The sequence below is a fragment of the Gordionus sp. m RMFG-2023 genome, chromosome 1 (genome assembly GCF_954871325.1).
Source record: "Gordionus sp. m RMFG-2023 chromosome 1, tfGorSpeb1-WG-v2, whole genome shotgun sequence".
Taxonomy (NCBI): domain Eukaryota; kingdom Metazoa; phylum Nematomorpha; class Gordioida; order Chordodea; family Parachordodidae; genus Gordionus; species Gordionus sp. m RMFG-2023.
In genome coordinates, this window is record NC_088775.1 from 33,852,345 (window position 1) to 33,873,524 (window position 21,180).

At 26.4% G+C, this 21,180-nt stretch overlaps 1 protein-coding gene across 2 annotated transcripts in view; it reads right to left on the reverse strand.

Annotated features, from left to right (window-relative positions):
* LOC135922671 (phosphoacetylglucosamine mutase-like) overlaps nucleotides 1-21,180 on the reverse strand; it is a 121,697-nt gene that overhangs the window by 79,377 nt on the left and 21,140 nt on the right. For both annotated transcript variants that reach the window (XM_065457103.1, XM_065457104.1), the window contains 5 exons: nucleotides 20,914-21,043; nucleotides 20,664-20,756; nucleotides 20,149-20,222; nucleotides 18,481-18,608; nucleotides 17,747-18,028 (listed from right to left, as the gene is read on the reverse strand). In XM_065457103.1, coding sequence (XP_065313175.1) covers nucleotides 17,747-18,028; nucleotides 18,481-18,608; nucleotides 20,149-20,222; nucleotides 20,664-20,756; nucleotides 20,914-21,043 — 707 coding nt within the window. The remainder of the gene's footprint in view (nucleotides 1-17,746; nucleotides 18,029-18,480; nucleotides 18,609-20,148; nucleotides 20,223-20,663; nucleotides 20,757-20,913; nucleotides 21,044-21,180) is intronic.

Here is a 21,180-nt window from a genome sequence, read left to right on the forward strand (position 1 = left end):
ATATATAGTAGAACAAGATTGCTGAGCTTCAGAATTTATAATAAAACATCTTAAACTTATATAGAATGATAATATTCAGATAGTAAATATAGCTATTGAGGATCGAGAGGAATTATTAAATTCAAGTTGACAAAATTGGCAAATAATCATTCAACAAATATAAATTATGATTCCACGTTAGGTGACTTAGAACAAGAATACCACATTCTTCTTTGAAGACAACATTCACAAGATATGGATGTTCTAAATTTTTGGAGAGGTGAACCAATCTTTCCAGCTCGCCAAAAAAATTCTTTGTATTCCGGCGACTAGCATACCCAGTGAAAAAGTTTTATCTACCGCTGGATTGACGTTGAATTCAAGGAGATCCAAAAATTTAAATAAAATCATTTTTATATATGATAATTATAAAATTACGAAATCGATTTTGGATTTATTGTGAGTTTTCTCTTAAATAAAGATCAAAACATATGCCGAGATATCTGTAGAATAGTGTATATTTATTTTTAAAAAAAAAAATTATTAAGCAATTAAAAAAATTTATGTTATAAAAATTTATAATTGCACCGATTTACGCCGCTTTTGATGACGGAGGTCCTCTCATTTTATTATTGATTAAAGAAGATTTTTTCAACGTTGGCATTATGAGCTGATATAGAAAAAAAAGCATGCTATAATAGCAGTTCACTACATTGGTGAAAGATTGGGATATAAAAGAAATTAGAGTCATTTTTGATGAAGAGCAAGTTTTGCATATTCAACACGTCTGATTTTATTTGTAATAAACAATTAAAGTTGCAAAATTGGCTCAACAACTTTGAGTCATTTAAAGAAACATTTTTATTTTTTTATAAAAATCTATATAGACTTTTCTAAATCTGACTTGGGAACATTTTAATTTTCATCCATTTGAAACATTCCAATTCTTTATAAAGGTTCTGATTAGAGAGCAAAATATAAAATTCTATATCTATACATTCAATAAATTATCATTGAATTTATTTAATTTTTTTGTCCATTTTTAATATCTGTTTCAAATGTTACTTAGATAAGTTATGCTATCATCTAGCAAGAATATATTTTTCAGATTATAAATTACAAATACAAATGAATAAGAAATATTTTTAAAGATTTTTTATTGTGCACATAAATGAAAATTACTAACCATATACTTCATATAAATAATGAATTTTAGAATATCCCTTCATCTAAAAAATATAAATTTCTAAATCACACCTCTTCATCCATTGTTAAATAAAGGTAAAATTTATTATTTTATCATTGAATAAAGGAGAAAATTCTAATTCCCCGTCATTTTTGACGGGCTATCAGCTAGTAAATTTGATAATCCTTAAAGTATTTTGTAAAATTTAAAAAAAGTAAAATTAACAAAACAATATGAATAAAAGAATAAATTTAAAAATTTTTTAAAAGAGAAAATGAAAATTAATAAAATACTTCGAATTCTTATTCATTTCATTTAGGGTGGCAGGGAGGGGGGATAATAACCCAATTAAGATAATTTTTAAATGATTATAATTATTTTAAAAAAATAGCGCTGTAAACATTTCTAAATAAATACCAAGGTGTGAACGCTCCTTCTAAAAAATGGGTTCGGATTTGATTTCAGTGAAAAATCTCCGACCGATTCGGATTCGGGTTCAGGTTTTGGAGACCAGAAAAATAATGACATAACAGAATTTTTTTTTTAAATTTATTTTAATTAGTATTGTCATAAAAACAATTTATCATGATTATAATATATTCGTGATTTTGTACTTCTCTTTATCTTACTATATATCCTCAAATAGATATTATTAAATATTATCATCATTTATAAAAAATCTGCTTTGCTGGGTAAAATTTAAAAATCTTTACGAAAAATGGCCGACTCTTAAATAAAACAAAAATGATTCCAAGAAAAAATGATCAAAAAATGTTTTTTTTAAATTAATATTTTTTTTGAATAAAAAAACAATTGTTTTAATTAGGAACTCTTTTATAAATGAAAATCGTAAATTACATGTTTTTTTAATATTTTTAACATATAATTTAAAATAAATAAAATGAAAGTTTAAAAATTAAAATACAAATTTTTTTTTAAAAAAGGGTTAGTGTTTAACAAAATATCGAGGGTTTGACTTGAGTTCTCATCCCTGATAAATACAATATAATATAGTGAATAAAAAATAATAATTTTAAGAAAAATTTCCTATTAATTTTGAATAAATAAAACCTTTTATATATCTGTGTTCAACAATTTAAATATAAAATCCCTGATTAAAACTTAAAAATAATAGATTAGATTAAAATTTCAGAATCAGACTAATAAATTATATTTGGCAAGGAGAGAATTAGCCTTGAATCTAGGATGTTACAGTAAAGTATTTATTATAGGTAATGTTAATTCCTCTAATTCTGAAATTTGAGAATCGGTCTATAAAATATAAATACAGGGTTTCCCATTCAAAAAAGTAAAAGTCCCAATCAAAAAAGGAAAAGTTTCAATCATAAAAGGAAAAGGTCTGATCAAAAAAGGAAAAGGTCTGATCAAAAAAGGAAAAGGTCTGATCAAAAAAGGAAAAGGTCTGACCAAAAAAGGAAAAGGGTCAATCATAAAAGGAAAAGGTTCAATCAAAAAAGGAAAAGGCTCAAACAAAAAAGGAAAAATATCAATCAAAAATGGAAAACTCCAAAAAGAAAGGAAAAAGTCCAATCAAAAAAGGAAAAGTGTCAAACAAAAAATGAAAAGGTTCAATCAAAAAAGGAAAAGTTCAAACAAAAAAGGAAAAGGTCCAATCAAAACAGGAAAATTCCCAAAAGGAAAACTGTCAATCAAAAAAGGAAAATTCCCATTCTAAAAAGGAAAATCGTAATTTTTTAAATTTTTTTAAAAAATATAATAAATTTTTCAATTTTTCTAAAATTTTTATTTATTTCTGTCATTCCTTCTTATTTTATTTTTAACCTTTTGCGATTTCTTTACAGTAATTTTCTTACTGTATCTTTTCTCAATTTATTTCTAACTTTTTACGATTTTCTTTACTTTATTTTTCTTTCCTATCTCAATTTTTTTTCTCATTTTTGATAATTCTTTTGTATTTTTAAAAATAATTTATAAATTTTGGTCCATTTTTTTAATTCTTTATGTTTTTATTTCATCATAGATACAATATTCTTTTTATGATTTTTTCATTGTAATCTTTTACATACATTTCTAACCTTTTCAATCTCTTTAAGTCATTTTTTATTTTACATATCGTTTGGTTTTACAGTTTAAACTTATTTAATTTTAAAAAGATACATTATAACCAAACGATTAATTTAATTTAGCAATTGAAATTAAATACAATAATCATTCTTAAATTTTTATTTTTAAAATTATCAAAAATGAGAAGAAAAAAATTGAGAAAAGGTCAAAAAAATAAAGATTAAAAATGACTTAAAGAGATTGAAAAGGTTAGAAATGTATGTAAAAGATTACAATGAAAAAATCATAAAAAGAATATTGTATGTATGATGAAAAAAAAACGTAAAGAATTGTTAAAAAAATGAAATTTGTAAATTATTTTTAAAAATACAAAAGAATTATCAAAAATGTGATGAAAAAAAATTGAGAAAAGATATAGTGAGAAAAATAAATTGAGTAATGATACAAATAATCGCAAAAAGTTAGAAATAATAAAAATTGAAATTGAAAAATTTATAATATTTTTTAAAAATTACGATTTTCTTATTTTGAATGGAAATTTTCCTTTTTGATTGCCACTTTTCCTTTTCTGATTGGACCATTTCCTTTTTGTTTGACACTTTTCCTTTTTTGTTTCACACTTTTCCTTTTTTGATCGGACTTTATTCCTTTCTTTTTGGGAATTTTCCCTTTTAGATTGACACTTTTCCTTTTTTGTTTGAACTTTTTCCTTTTTTGATTGAACCTTTTCCTTTTATGATTGACCTTTTCCTTTATTGATCGGACCTTTGAATGGGAAACCCTGTAATACAAATATTATTAAATTATACTATAGAACAAAGACGAATTATCAATTGTAAATGTGATAAAGGAAACTGCTGATCAAAAAATAACTATTTTTACTTAAAAAATTCGATAAATGTCAAATTAATTTTTAATATTTGCAGAATAAAAATTTTAAAATTGAACGAAAGTAAAACACAAACGCGTTCACGTTCAAGGTTAGTCAAAAAAGGAACGCGTTCACGTTCAAGGTTAGTCAAAAAAGGAACGCGTTCATGTTTAAAGTTCGTCAAAAATAAAAGGAACGTTATTCATTTTTTTTCCAAAAAACTAACTTCGTCAACAATAGATAAATTAATAGTAAATTTAATCTACTTCAAAAAATAAGAAAATCAAAAAGAATTTGGGCTACATATCTTTTTCAACATTTCTAAAAAAATTTCTATTAATGTTACAATACGAGAGATTTAATTTGTATTTTATATTTTAACCCGTTACTGGTTAACGGTGCATATATGCACCACCTCCTATATACCTTATTTTAACATAGTAGTTTTTTTTTAAAAAATAATAAAAAAGATTTTTATATAGTTCAGACATTGTACTTCAAAACTGGAAAAGAAAAATATGAAAAAAATATTTTTTTATGCTTCTAAGAAACCCTCAAACTTTGCGAATTTATGAGGTCTAAAATGCAAAATTTTCTAAGTGATCTCACGAGCATATTATAAAATTATTTCGATGAAAACTAGTGTGTATATATTCTTTATAGATATATCAATATTTATCAATCATTTTTGAATTTTTAAATAATTAACATTTTAGTAGGTAACCACATAAAGTTGACTGGTGCATATATGCACCGTTAACCATCTAGCAGTATATATTATTTAAAAAAATTCAAACAAATGAAATTTAACATAATGAATTATAATTTTTTATATTATACTTAAAACCACTACCGTCACTAAGGGTGGGAAGGGGAGGGGTGGGTGGCTCGAGCCCCTTAAGAATTTTTAAAAAAAATTTTATACCCAAAAAAGACCTTTTGAAAATAATTTAAAAAAATTTTTTTCCCCTGAGATTAAATCGAATAATATATTGTTCCTATTATAATTTTTTATCCCGATCAAATTATATGAAATTATTAGGTTCATAAATATTCAAAAGTTTAAAATTATTTTTAGCCTCTTCCTTTCTGAAGATTTTATTTTATTTATATAAAATATTATGCACCTGTTTTGTCAATTCAATCAAAATTATCAAAATAATAGATGACTAATAAAAAAATCAAGATTCTACGAAAATAATTTGTCTAGATATTTAATTTTTAATAAATTTTTTTAATGAAACGTTTTCTAACAATTGAACAAGCGCTTGCTCAACTTTTTGAAGAGGAACCAATTGAAGAAAGAGATATGGTTATAATTCCGCCAAACCCCTCTGCAGTTAGTGATGAAGAAGATTTCGATGAAAATGACTTAACAAATGTCGGAGTTTTGCCTTCAGATACAGCTGGAGAATTGGAGATTCATAATTCAGTATGACGACCTTCCAGAACCATATTCTACAAGAAGCTATTCTCGAATTTCTCACAATTTAAAATGGAGAAAAACGGATGCAATATATTCTTCAAGCCCTTTCAATGGAGAAAAGGAAGATGTAATAAAACTTGAAAATGATTTACATGGTAAAAGTCCATCAGATATATTTTGTTTAATTTTCGACGAAGACTTATATTCCCTAATTGTAGAACAAAGTAATATTTATGCTAAACAAATGAATAGACCTAACATATGCATAACCATCCAAGATATTCAGAGATTTATTGAAATTCTATTATTTACTGGATATCATTCTCTCCCACAAGAAAGAATGTACTGGTCTAATGACAGCGATATTTCTATTCCAATAATCCGGGATACAATGACCCAATTACAATTTCGAAATTTGAAATATAATATCCATTTGGCAGACAATACTAAAATAGATATACATGATAGATTTTATAAAGTTAGGCCTTACATTAATATATTGAATAATAAATTTCAGCAATTCGGAATTTTTAAACATCATTTATCAATAGATGAACAGATGATACCATATCGAGGAAGACATTCTTGCAAAATGTTCATAAAAGGAAAACCAATTAGATTCGGATACAAGTCTTGGATATTGGCCTCTTCCGACGGTTACGTATTCTCATTTGATATATATCAAGGAAAAAGCGAAAATAAATATGAATATGGATTAGGTGGAAATGTAATCATAAAATTATTAAAGGCATTGCAAAAACCAAATTATCATAAAATATATTTTGATAATTTCTTTACATCATTTAAACTCTTGTCATACTTAAAACAAATGGGATATTTTGCAACTGGAACTGTGAGGGACAATAGAATAGAGCATTGCCCAGTTGAATCTATAAAGGTTGTAGCAAAAAAAGAAAGAGGATATTATGATTATAGGTTTGAAAAATTAAACGAAATATTTGTAGTTCGTTGGAATGATAATTCGGTGGTGACCGTTGCATCGACATGCCACACTATCTCTTTGCTTTCTAATGTTTCAAGGTATTCTAAGAAAATATCTTCTAAAATAAAAATTCCTCAGCCAAATATGGTAACTGCTTATAACAAACACATGGGTGGAGTTGATCTATGTGATAATCTAATATCTACATATAGAATAAAAATAAGAGGAAAAAAATGGTGGTGGCCAATATTCACCAATTTTATTGATGTAGCTTTGGTAAATTCATGGAAAATCTGGAAATTCGTGAATCGAGATGACAAGAAGAGTTTGCTTGCATTTAGACGAGAAGTTACTAACTACCTCCTTCGAACGCCAGTAAAAATTGAAAAAAATTCAAGTACAGGTCACGCCAGCCAGTTTGCATTACAGTGTGAAAACCCTATTGATTCATCTGGACATTATTTATCCAAAATTATAGATGGAAAAAGACGAAGATGGATATTGCCATACGCACTCAAGATATATGTGCCAAACATGTCAAATCGCACTCCATATTAAATGTTTCAAGGATTTTCATAATATATAAACATTTTCTCGTTTTTATTATAAATTACAAAAAAAGAATAAAGATATTTGTTGTTTTTTTGATCTTATAGTATTTTATATAATTTTTATCTTTTTTAACCTCTTAATGGTTAACGGTGCATATATGCACCAAGCTAGATTTTCTATTTAGGATTATTTTTTTTGGCTGATTTTTTTAGAATATCATATTTGAGCATTAATCAATATAATTTGAAAAAATTGAGCATTTTTATCCACTAGAAAAATCTTGACCATTAATGGGTTAAGACAATATCTAGGGATTAAATTCAATATAATAAATTTGTTTTTTGAAATAAAATAAGTTAAATATAATTATACTAGCTGATAATCCGTCAAGAATGACGGGGAATCAGAATTTTGTCCTTATGGATAAATTAAATGTTATTTTCATTTGAAGATGGATGATAGATTATCCGTATTCATTCTATCAAGATTTCTATAAATTTTTAGAGAAAAGGCCAAATATATTATGAAAAATATGGAATAAAAAAAAATGATTTGTGAGTTATGATATTTATTAATTCTTTTAACAAATTTTCAACAGCCAGACGCTATAGTTTTGCTCTCCCACTTCGTATAAAATCTACATTCATCAGAATCATTTAAATGCTTTAAAACCTTCCTAAATACTCTTTAAAAAAAGACCTACCATCATAGATTAGAATCAATTATGGGGGCAAACCTATTTATCTCACAAAATTGCCAGTCTAAACGTATTAAGTATACGTATCAATTAGTATTTAATATTAAGGGATAAGGCAAAATAGCTTCATATGCCATTTGTATTATATCCAAAATCCTCCTCCTGACATGGGTATTATAAAGTAGACTTTAAAATGCTTTCAGTTACAAATTTCATAAATTGTTTTTATCGCAAATTTCCTGTTTATTCAAAATTTCTAGAGACATACTTTAACATTAAAACTCCTTTATTCAGCCCACATATCATAGATTCTGACGAAAGGATCCAGCAGGGGGCACACGTCCTCGTTTATTTTACCTTGGTATTCATTGTCTCATCTATTATCTTAAATCTAAATTTGATTTGGATATAAATATTTGGTATCTTGATGATGGAACAATCTGTGATACTCTTCTTAAAATAATTGGTTTCTAATTTCTTGAAGCCAATTTGACTCATTCTTAATAAGTCCAAATCCAAAATCTATTTCCATGATAACAATATACAAAACCCTCATCTAGCAGGATTAAATTTTTTATTGAGTGCGTAATTAATAAAAATTAAAAAAATAAGAAAATTAATATAATTTAAAAAAAGTATATTCAAACATGTTTCAAATATTTGTCCATATTGAATGCAATAAGTATATATAAATATATATACTTTATTAACATATTATTAGAATAACAAAAATTTGGGACATAAATACAAGGTAAATTTCTCACACCTCATATAGGCTTATTTTAATTTATCCATCATCAAATTAAGAAGAATACTTATTTCTTGTCATTCTTGTGAAACATTAGCAAGTAATCAATGCAAATAATTATTAGATTGTGGGAATAGATCTTCCAGGATTTTTTTTAATTTACATGAAAGCTACAAAGCATTCCTTGGTAAATACAGAGTTTTGAATAAGTTTGCATCTTCTCATGTGGATCTTCATGATTGAAGTTTTCTTGAGTTATGGTCATAGGTATAACATAATTCAAGACATCATTTAAGAAATATAATTCATCAATATCAAAAGGAAATTTTTAAATTTTATTTTTATTAAATTCATTTCAAAATTATTTTTAAACTAAAAATGTTTATATTAGTCGAGTTCTTTTGACTATGACTAATAGTCGTAGTCATGGAAATCGACTAAAAACTTTAGCAAATTAGTCTATTAGTAGACTAATTTGGTCGACTAAAACGACTAATTTAGTCGAGTAAAACGACTAATTTAGTCTACTAAAATAGCTAATTTAGTCAGATCGATTAATTTAGTAGACTAAATCAATTTTTTGAGCCTAACTGAACCTGACCACTGATTAGATGGGGTTAGTCTAGTTCTTCCGACTACTTGAGATATCAGAGAAGATAAACCATAGAAGAGTCACATATTCGTTATTTTTAATAATTTTTTGTTCTTTTAATTTTTTTGGATCAAATGGGCAAAAATATACATGTTAAATTAAAATTAGGATGTATCATAGAAAAGTGACAATTGTCATAATCGTTATTTTTGAAGTTTTTTAAAGTAAATAGGTAAAAATATGTTTGTAAAGATGTTAAAATAAAATTTCAGTGAAGATGTACCAAAGAAAAGTGACAATTGCCATAATTGTTATTTTTGAACTTTTTTGAATTTAGTTAAAGTAAATAGGTAAAAATATATATAGTAAAGATGTAAAATTAAAATTTAAGTGAAGATGTACCATAGAAAAGTGAATTCAAAAAAGTTAAAAAATAACGATTATGACAATTGTCACTCTTCTATGGTATATCTTCACTGAAATTTCATTTTAACATCTTTACAATATATATTTTTGCCCATTTACTTTAAAAAAATTCAAAAAGTTAAAAAAAACGATTATGACAATTGTCACTCTTATATGGTAATCTTCACTGAAATTTTATTTTGACATCTGTACAATATATATTTTTTACCTATATTTACTTTAAAAAAATTCAAAAAGTTTAAAAATAATGATTATGACATCACTCTTCTATAGTAAATCTTCACTGAAATTTTATTTTAACATCTTTACAATATTATTTTTACCTATTTACTTTAAAAAAATTCAAAAAAGTTAAAAAAAATAACGATTATGACAATTGTCACTCTTCTATGGTACATCTTCACAAATTTTATTTTAACATTTTACAATATATATTTTTACCTATTTACTTTAAAAAAATTCAAAAAAGTTCACAAATAATGATTATGACAATGTCACTTTTCTATGGTACATCTTCGCTGAAATTTAAAAACATGTTTATAATATATATTTTTACCTATTTTCTTTAACGATTATGACATTTGTCACATTTTAACATCTTTGCAATATATATTTTTAACTATTTACTTTAAAAAATTCAAAAAAGTTAAAAAATAACGATTATGGCAATTGTCAATTTTTTATGATACATTCTAATTTAAATTTTAATTTAACATGTATATTTTTGCCCATTTGATCCAAAAAAATTAAGAAAAACAAAAAATTATTAAAAATAACGAATATGAGATTTGTGACTCTTCTATGGTTTATCTTCTCTGATATCTCAAGTAATCGGAAGAACTAGACTAACCCCGACTAATAAGTGGTCAGGTTCTAGGCTCAAAAAATTGGTTTAGTCGACGATTAAGCATGTAGACTAAATGGGTCGACTATGCTGACTAAAGTCGAGTTGCTAAAGTTTTTATTCGTATTTTTCGACTAAAACTATTAGTTAGTCGTCTGTTAGTCGACTAAATTTAGTCGATTAACAACACTATTTATATAGCATAAAAAAATCTATTTATATAAACAAAAAATCAGGATTTCGAACCGTTTAGTATAACGGTTCGGTTCGTTCCGGTTTTTAGTTTAAAATTTTATAAAGGTTTTGTTCCATTTCGGTTTTTAAAAAAAAATCATATCGGTTCGGTTCGGTTTATAATTTATAACGGTTCTTTTCGGTTTGTTCCGGTTTTTATAAATTTAATTTAAAAAAAAATTAATCATTAACCATGTATATATTAATTTTAGAGAAAAATCTTTTTAGTTTATAATTTCTTGTTTAATTTATCCATGATAATCTAATAGATATTTTTATTAAATTTAGGAAATATAAATTAGACAAATTAGTTTTTTTTTTATTTTATAAATAAATAAGATAAAAACAAACATGCGTAAATACACTAATGAATAAAATAATATGTATACTGTACTATTTAGGTTTAAAAAGAGAATTCGAACGGATAACTAAAATATTTTCTAATATTTCAGGATTTAATTTAGTTCTCTGAGCAGAGAGTATAAATTTAAGGCTTGAAAATGCTCTTTCTACAGAGACCTGCGTAGCTGGAACTGCTAGCACAGTTATAGCTAACTTATAAAGTTCTGGCATACTAATCTTTACATTTTCCCAATAATCCAAAAGATTAGTATCTCTCTCTATATTATCAAATGACCGAATTATATATTCTATTTCTATACATTTATTATAATTTTCGATGATCTGAGAATTATTCTTATTAAGACTTTCATGCGACTTTAATAAATCTTCAAAATCATCATCTAAATTATCCTTCGAATACGAACACGTAGGCATAGTATTTAGAATTTCAATATTCTGATTATTTAGATTTTGTATCAAGTTCCAAGTTTTACAAAGATGTTTTCTGGCGATCTCTCTTTCTTCAAAAGTTAAAAAACATTATATCTTGGGTCGAGATAAATAGCAGAGCAAAAAACTTCATTTTTGAAATTTATTTCTCGTGCTTTCATCGTAGAAACTAAAAGTCTGGCAAATGGAGTGTCTACTTTACTCGTTTGCATGAGACATTTGATCCACGCAGCATAAAAATCGCCCATTGTCAATTGTTCACTTTGTAAATATTTTGTCAAAACATAAGCTGGATATAAAGCTTTTAATATGTCACTAATTATTTTCCATTCATTCTCTGATAAACATTTTTCGCGATCGCTTTGGAGCGATATTTCTTGGCAAAAGCTTTTTAACTCTAGTAATCTCTCCAACATTAAATAGATAGAGTTCCATCTTGTGCAACAATCTATTAGTGGTTTTTTCAAATTTAATTTTGAGAGAATAGCCATTGTTGTCTGATTTCTTATTTTTTTGCAGATGTTTCTTGCTTTATTTATCATGACAATTTCATTTGAATTTTTAATGCAATCATTAATTGCTAATTGAAATGTATGTGAAGCACATCTAATAGCTATTAATATGGATCTGGTATTTGGTGCAAAATTAATATTTTCAATATTAAAAAGTTCTTTATTTTCATCATGAATTATATCATTATTATTTAAATCGTCATTATCTATATCATTATTATTTAAAACATCATTAATTAAATAATCGTTAAGGTCATCATCTTCTTCATCGTGTAGTATTAATAGCTTAATTAACTTAATCATATTTTCTGCATTATCGGTGGTTATTGTGTAAATCTGCTTAATTTTTATTTCATATTCTTTTAGAACATCTAGAATAATTTTTTTAAGATATTCTGATGTGTGTCGTTCTTTAATCACTTTCATGCATAGAGTTCTTAATTTTATTTTTCCGTTATTTATAAATTGAATATCGATCCCCAATATGGACCTATCATATCTAGTTGCTATATCTAATTTTAACGAATTAAGTTTTTGATATACTTCAGGAAAATTAAAATTTTAAATTTAGGTTAATATTTTAAAATTAATTATTTTTAAAACCGTTCAAAATATTTATAACGGTTCGGTTCGCTCTTTTAATATTTTCTTCATAACGGTTCGGTTAAGGTTCAGAAAATCATAACGGTTCATTCCGGTTTTGCGGTTCGGTTCGAACCCCTGCAAAAAATCAATTTAATAATTTATATAAAAAAATCAATTTAATAATTTATATAAAAAAATTAAATTTAATAACACTGTGTGACAAGAAAAATGGGAGAAGAAAATAAAAACAGGTTTTGGTGCAGAATTTGATGCTGAGTTCGAATCCGTTTTCCAAATTTTCCCTACACGTCAAGTTTTAAAAATATTACCGTATAAAGACAACTTTTCGAAATCTCAAAAATGGTCAAATTTAGGTCTTTATACGGGTATATTTTAAAAAGTTTCGAATAAAAATCCCTGAAAATTGGTGATAGTGTTAAACTTATATTTCTTTATAAATTTACTAATTTTTATAATTTTTTATCGATTGGTTTTTGAGAAAAATGGTAAAGAATTTCGTTTTGGGGGTCTCAAATTTTCAATTTAAATTACTATCAAAATTATTAACTTTAGAAGATAAATTTTATATAATTTTGCTTCAAATATGCTCAAGATTATATATTAATTCTAATTATGTTTCAAAAGTACTCTATGCCATGAAAAAATCTATAAATTAAAAAAGTCGGTACAGATATTTTCGAACTTTTTAATTTGTACACTTTTATTGAATTTTCTCTGCATAAAGCAAAATTAAGGTAATATTTATCTTTTTTAGTTGTATTTAGTAATATTTTATGCATTTATGATCAATTTATACCAAAATCAGATATCTGTACCCACTTTTTTAATTTGTACTCTTTTTGAATTGAGCATTTTTAGAGCAAAATTCATTTAAAATGCAATAATTGGTAATTTTTTCATATTTTTTATTAATATTTTTCTTTTTTAGATGTATTTAAGAATATTTGTTTTTATCAATTTATATCAAAATATATGATTTTCCAATGAAGTACCTTGAACCCGTAGTATGGGCAATAAATAATAATGCCAAATAACGAGTAGGAAGAAAGGAGAAGAATTATATTTTTTTGCGCTTAATTTTTCATAAACATTTAATTTCTTTCATTAATTTTTTTTTAAATTGGATTTTAAATATTATTCAAATTCCCTCCTTATATAATATTCTACAAAAAATTAATGCCGGGGTCCCCTTGTTTAAAGTGTGTCTCTAAATTTTGTTACATCTGTGCGGGCTATATATTGTCCGCAAAAAAATGTCCAATTTCTCCAATCATTCAAAGGATTTATGAAATTTATTACAATATTCCACTCTGCGATTTGGATAAACCAATTGCCCCTAACTACATATGTAAAACATGTTATAATTCTTTTAATTCATGGGTAAATGGAAAACGGTCATATTTGCCTTATTCGAAACCTGCATTTTGGCTCGTAGCAAGAAATCATTCGTGGGATTGTTATTTTTGCTCGATTAGTACATTTGGGTTTAACAAAAAAAATAAGAAGAAAATTCGTTATCCTGAAATTTCGTAGGTTGTTTATCCGGTAAAATATAATAAATAAATATATTAAATGTAAGCTATATTAAAAAAGATTTTATAAATAAAGGTAAATTTAAAAAATATAGGTTGTTTAAAAATTGAGTGAGGATTTTATAAAAAAATGTATAATAATAATAGAATGTTTGCTGCAAAAATTAAGATATTTTTTTTAGTTGTAGGGATCATTAGAACCAAAGTTATAAACCTTCAAAAAGTGCTAAAAATGACCTTTTTGGCCACTTTAACCTAAAATAAATAAAAAAACCTGACGTGCTAGAAAAAAATTGACAGCGAATTTAGAAATATGCATAAAAAACTGTCTTAAAACATGTTTATTTTATTTTCTCCCAAAAAATCAAGTCGAAATTTGTCACACAGTGTAATTTATATAAACGAATAATCAATTTTAGTATTAAGTTAATAACGAAAAATATATATATATATAAATTAATCAGGTCATCTCAACAATGATGATCCTGATTATAAGAAAATATATTTTGATACAGGTACAGGGGTTAGACCATATTTTAATTATTTTAAATATACCCGGATAGGGTCTGAAGAAAATAAAATACCAAGTTGGATTAAGAAAAAAAAATGATCTTTGCTGGGATTCGAACCCAAAGCCATCAGATTTGTAAGCGACGTTCTTGGCGATTAGGCCACAGATACTTTTCAAAATTAACGATTTTTTAAATATATATTATAAATTGTGACACTGAGAGCGTGACACGGCTTTTAAATATATTATAGATCGAAGATAGATAGATATTATTTTAATTTTCATAATTTATAAGTTTATGTAAAAAACATTAAAATAATACATAAAGAGCCAAATCAACCAATATAATAATAACATTGGACAGGCAAGTTAAACAAAATTAAAATAAATGAGCAGGAAGATGCACCAAAATTTGCCCATTGCAAACCTCTATCCAGAATGACATTGGAAACAGCAGATCATAATGGATTTTACCTCTGCCAAAGAATCCATTTCTAAATGATATGCGTGTGCCACTTTTATTTTCCCATGCTTTTACCACAGAGGTCTGAAATGACAAGATTTTCAGGCCCATGGGAATTTAGTTAATGCCCATCTCAAAGGATGAAACCACCAAAGAAAAAAAAATACCAAGTTGGATTAAGAAAAAAAAATACCATTGGATTAAGAAAAAAAAATACCAAGTTTGATTAAGAAAAAAAATATGTTTGCTGGGATTTGAACCCAATGCCTTCAGATTTGTAAACGAGTCTCTTGCCGATTAGGCCACAGACGCTTTTCAAAATTAACGATTTTTAAAAAATATATTATAAATTGTGACCAGAGTTGTTAAGGAGTGGCAGTCCTGGAGCGCCGCTACATTTTTTCAAAAACACCTTTTTAAATTTGAGGAGTAAAAGCGAGAGCTAGCTTCTTTTAGGTCTGGAGTGGAAGAGCGCCGCTCCACCGCTTCTTTAAATTTAATATATAAATTAAATTATTTTATAAATATTAACAATATTTGTTAGGGATTGGGAGTAATCATTACTAAAAACAACATTTATAAATTTTCTACATTTTAACAACATTTTTTCACTATATTACTTTCCAATTCCCAGGGACCTTCCCTCTAAACAAATGATGTTATTTTCTCCTATCAAAATCACAAAAGAAAATCTAAATTAGCATTAAAAAGCAATTTCCTCCTATCCCCCTCCTTACCGTCCAATCTCAATGAAGATTGCCTCACCCCATTCCTCTGAAGAATTTAGAAATAAATTTAGCTAATGAATATTATATAACGAATAAAGCTAACGAAAAGTTAAAAATAGGACATCAAGTAAGATCAAAATTTTGTTTCACCAAAAAGAATTAATATTTTTATATGGGCCTACACATATAGAGGTCTTCTCGGGATATCCGTAACATTACCCAAGCTCGGGTTCGGAATAAAAGACTTTATCGGGTTCAGGTAGTGTTGTAAAATGGCTCAATTTGAGCCGATTTTTAAAAACGGCTAACTCAATATTTTATTCAGAAAAAATATTATGCAATCCTAAAGATTTTTCTCATATATGACACAAAGGTCTGGACATCTATTAATGAAATCTCGAGGTTTAGGCAATAATTTTCTGGCTAAATATTGAGTTAGCTGTTTTTAAAAATCAGCTTAAAACGAGCCGTTTAACAACACTAGATTCGGGTCAGCTTATAAGAAGTGTCCGACCCGATAAATAAGTATAAATATCCTAAATAGTCATTTTAATTTATAATGTCAATTAAATTAAGACATCATTAATTCAATAAAAATGAAATTTTATTTTATTTAAATTTATCCATTATTAAATGTTTAGCCGAGTTTTATATTGGTTTTTCATCTAATCATTTTAAATATTAAACATCAAGTTTTTCCTTTTTATATTGAAAATTTTTTGGAAAATCGTGTAAGTCATATGAATATTCATTTTTTAGATATATAACAAAAAATAATTTTAGATATTATGGATTTAAAGAACATAGATGAAGAAATCGAATTTCCATCACACAAAAAATATTCTAAACTTCTAAAAGATGTTAATAAAAATAATCAGAGAAATTTAAGGGCAAAATGCCTTTTGTGTTCAAATAAAACTATTTAATTTTCAAAAGTGAGCAGCTTCAATCTAAAAAAGCATCTAAAAGTAAAAAATCTTTCTTTTAAATACAAAATGATTTGGAAGATTTTTTTGGATTCCATGAAATTGATCATCAGGAAGATAATATATTGGACAAATTTTTTTAAATAATGATACCAAAATTACTATTTTTGAAAAATTCCCTTAATTAAAAAATGTCTTTATAAAAGACAATACCTCGCTTTTCACTCTAGTACTCCCGAGGAGCGCCTATTTAGTATTGTAAAAGAGGTCTTAGGGGCTAAGCGTAGATGTTTGTTAGATTCTAATTTAGAAAATTTATTACTTTTAAATGCTAATAAAAGGTTATAAATATTTTGATAGATCATTTAATATAAATAAAGTTTTTTGATAAAAAAATATAATTTTGTTTCGTATACCTTTTAGAAAAATAAAATCATAGTAATGGTTATGGAGTGGCACTCCATTACTTGAAGCGGGAGCTAGCTCCTTTTAAAAATGTAGTAGTGGAAGCGAGAGCTAGCTACTTTTAAAAAGGAGAGTTAACAACTCTGATTGTGACACTATGACGGTGACAAGGCTTTTATAAATCTTATTTATATATAATGTTGTGCAGATTTGTTACTTTTTAAATTTATTAGCTATAAAATTATTTAGCTTGCAAAAATTATTAAGAATATAAATGTTTTTTTTTTAATTTTTTGCAAATTAAATATTTTTATTTGCATAATAAATTAAAAATATGGGAATTTTTTTAAATCAAATCTGCACAACACTGTATATCGAGTTTATCTGTTATCTAAATGAGTTACACAAGTGAAATATATTTTTAAAAAAATGTTAGAAGACAATCCATGACAATGTAAAGTAAATATCGAGTATATAATCTGATAGAAATAATGACGATATAACATAAATAAATGAAAACTAGCTCAAGTGACATGATTGATCTTCGTGTATGATAGTCAAACAAAATATGAAATAGTACTTTTTGATTAAGAATAACCATAGTTAATTTTAAAAAATCAGATAACGATATACCTCCTCTATACCCCACTCCTTAACTAATACCGATGCTAAATTACTAAATATCACAATATGAAAAATATGGATACCAATATAAATTAAAACTCACGTTCAAGTTAAGGCCTGATTGTGTAGACTGGATAGTACCCATTTCATTATTATTCTCAATTTCATCGTTTAAAGTATGATTATTAGAATTGGTAGTTCGGCCATGCTTAATATATCCAATATCCCCAGTGGCATTCCCATTTAGACCCATATTAACCACTGTGAATTCCAAATATTTAATATTTTCCCGCAAAAGTATTTGGAGGCGTTCCATTTTGAGGGCTCCTACCCCGTTCGCGGTGTCGACCCCAACTAGTATTCTGTAAGGGGGATCGGGGCAGTCCTTATATACAATATCGGTGCGTAAGGAATTATTATCACCAAAAACAAATTTCCTTATATTAAATTTTGCTTGTGAATATTAATTATTAATTTTTACTATTAAAAATGAGCTAACTGCACCTTACTCTGGGACACTGTAATGATCCTGATTTAAGGTCGGATATTAAATTTGTCATTAAAAATACATGAAACCATGAAATTTTTTTCAATTTTAGGGCTTAATTTAAATATAACGCGTGATAAGTCTTTCATGAAAATTTAGGAGGGCATCTTAGTTTTGCAACGATTTCTTGTAAATAATCTTGTTGCGATTTGTGACCAAAGTAACGCGAAGGCGTCCCTTAAACCCCGTGGGTATTTTTATCCTATATTAGACTTCTGATACTCATCTTAGAAAATATTTTTGCTGTTTAGCATTTGTTTATTTGACAGATGCTAATTTTATGAACGAACCTGTGAAAAATTGAAAAAAGCGGTCTTCAATTTATCGAAGTAATCCCTTTCGGCAGGATAATACGAAATGTCGGAATCGCTGTTGGCCGTGTATACCATGAAATGCAATTGAGGGGTCGTTAGGAGACCTAAAAGTATGATTGAAACGAACGTAATAAAATAGGGCGAGATAATACTTCCTTTCTAATAGGGGTGTACCGATACCACATTTCGGAGGCTGATCCGATATTAAATTAGCATCTGCCGATTATCGATCCGATATCATATCTGATTTTGTATTCTCATCATTTTAATTTTTAATGCATACATCTAGTGTTGGAAAATCGTTCCATTTGAGTCGATTATTAAAAACGGCTAATTCACTAATTCAGAAATATATTACCCAAGTCTGGATATTTTGCTCATAGATGGCACAAAGGTCATCAATTAGCGAAATTTCAAGGTTTAGCCAATATTTTGGTTAAAATATTGAGTTAACCGTTTTTAAAAATCAGCTCAAAGAGAGCTATATTTACTCCTCTCATATATTTTTTAATAGTATAAAATCTATAATTAAACTATACCATAACATAAGTCATTTAAATATATTATAATGATCAGTTATAGTTCATATTCTTGAATCTAAAAGTATATAAAATATTTTTATTGATAAATCATTTATTTATATAACATTAATCTATTAACATAGTAAGTAAAACAAATGAAATAAATTTTTTTTAAATGAAGATGCCATTTTATAGGATCGGATCGGAAAATTTTATAATATTGGGACCGATAACCAATATTTCAAAAAGATGACATATCGGCCCAATCCTATCCGATAAAATAATATCGGTACATCCATAGTCTCTAGGATAGATCAATTTCTTTAAATTAAAGCGTATGACCTGAGTTTGAAATATTCTTCAAAATAAAAAATTTAAATGAAGATTTTTTTCCCAATTTTTAGACGAATTTTATCTAAAATTCCAAAAAAAAATTCTATGAAATTTTGATTTTATGCATAAAAATTCAAGGATAAATAACGAATATCTTTAAAATCCTTATCTTTCTTTACAGTTTTAATTTTGTGATCCTAAAATATTTTATGTGAAAAAATCTCTTAAGATTTTTTTTAACCTCTGCTTGTAACTGAATTTGATCAGTGACGAAAACAAAAAGAGAAAAAAGTCGTTCTCAATAAATCTAAATTTAATTTGAGCAGGATAAAATTAAATAGTGAGTGAAATAATCCATATTATATGAGTATCATTAATACTTACCCCCTTTCCTTCCTGTAGCTCGTTTCATTTTATTTAAAATTACAGAGCAGCAAACGTGATTTAACTCATTGATTATTCGATGAATGATGGCCTTAAATTATTTCTTTGTATAGTTAAATGAGCACTTAAACACTGTCCCAAGAGCGCTCAGATTAAACGAGTCACAATGTGTAATTATTTTTATTCGTTTCATATTTAAATATATCAGGCTTTTTATTTAATTTATAAACGAATTTGGGCATGTTAAGATCAAATAAATATTGTAGAGCATTCTTAAAAATCAAATATGGGAAATAAACGGTTAAAAAAATTTATAGAAAATTATTTGGATATTAAAAATTACATCTATTAAATTATATGAAACTTAATATGCTTTAGCAATGAGAGGTAAAATCATTTTTTAAACCATAATTTTGGTATTTTCCACCCATAGCATTGATCCCCAATATGCAGGCTTCCAAAAGGACAGGGCAACTTTTTCTGAACGAATATTAAATGTAGGAGTAAAAAAAATTTAATGGCATTATGGTGAATCATAATGACGTGGATTATTGTTTAAAATCTTCTGAAAACTTTAAAGGTTCACATTTTTATGCCGTAATCTATTGGGGACCACTAACTTTCTTTTCCTGATTATACAATCATCTTGTTAACTCAATTTTTTCTGCCCATTAAAATATAATTTTGTTGCCTGACTATCTTTCTTTTCCTGATTATACAATAATTCTGTTAACTTCCTTTTTCTCTGCCCATTAAATAAAATGTTGCTTGACTACCTTTTCTTTCTTTCTTTTTATAAATTCAAGAGGTATTTTTTGTCCCAACCTTATTCCCTATTATAGTTATTTCAATCAACACTGTCAAGGTGATCTCTTGTCTATTTATAAATTAAAAATTTAATGGGAGGGAAATAAAAAAAACCTGGTATCGTGAGCCAAGTACACCAAGCTATTCCCTAGCCGGATAATGAAGTCCGACATAATCATGTCGATGGAATTCACAATTTCTTCGTCCCTGATATATTTTTTCGAATTGAAGATTAGGTTATTGCGAAAAAAAATTGATATCTAATAAGTTTTTTTTTAATTATATAATATATTTTATATTAATTAATCAAGTTGAAAAATAAAATCGAAATAGACATAAATAAAATTAATAAGGAAGGTCTAACTTGCAATTGGCTAAAATGGTGGCGTAACTCTCCCAATTCTCTTCCAACATTTCGCCGTTGTTCCCTATAATCTTGACGCCATTATCGCATTCTGGGTTATGGGAGGCGGTAATCATAATGCCGGCCACCTCTGTTTTGTATTTTAAAAATAAGAGGTTGTTTGTTGGTGAATATATGGTTTTTTCTCATTCAAATTAAAAGGTTATTGTAAATTCAAAGAAGGTCTTCAACAGATTTTATATTTATCCGACTCAGCCTAGATTTAAA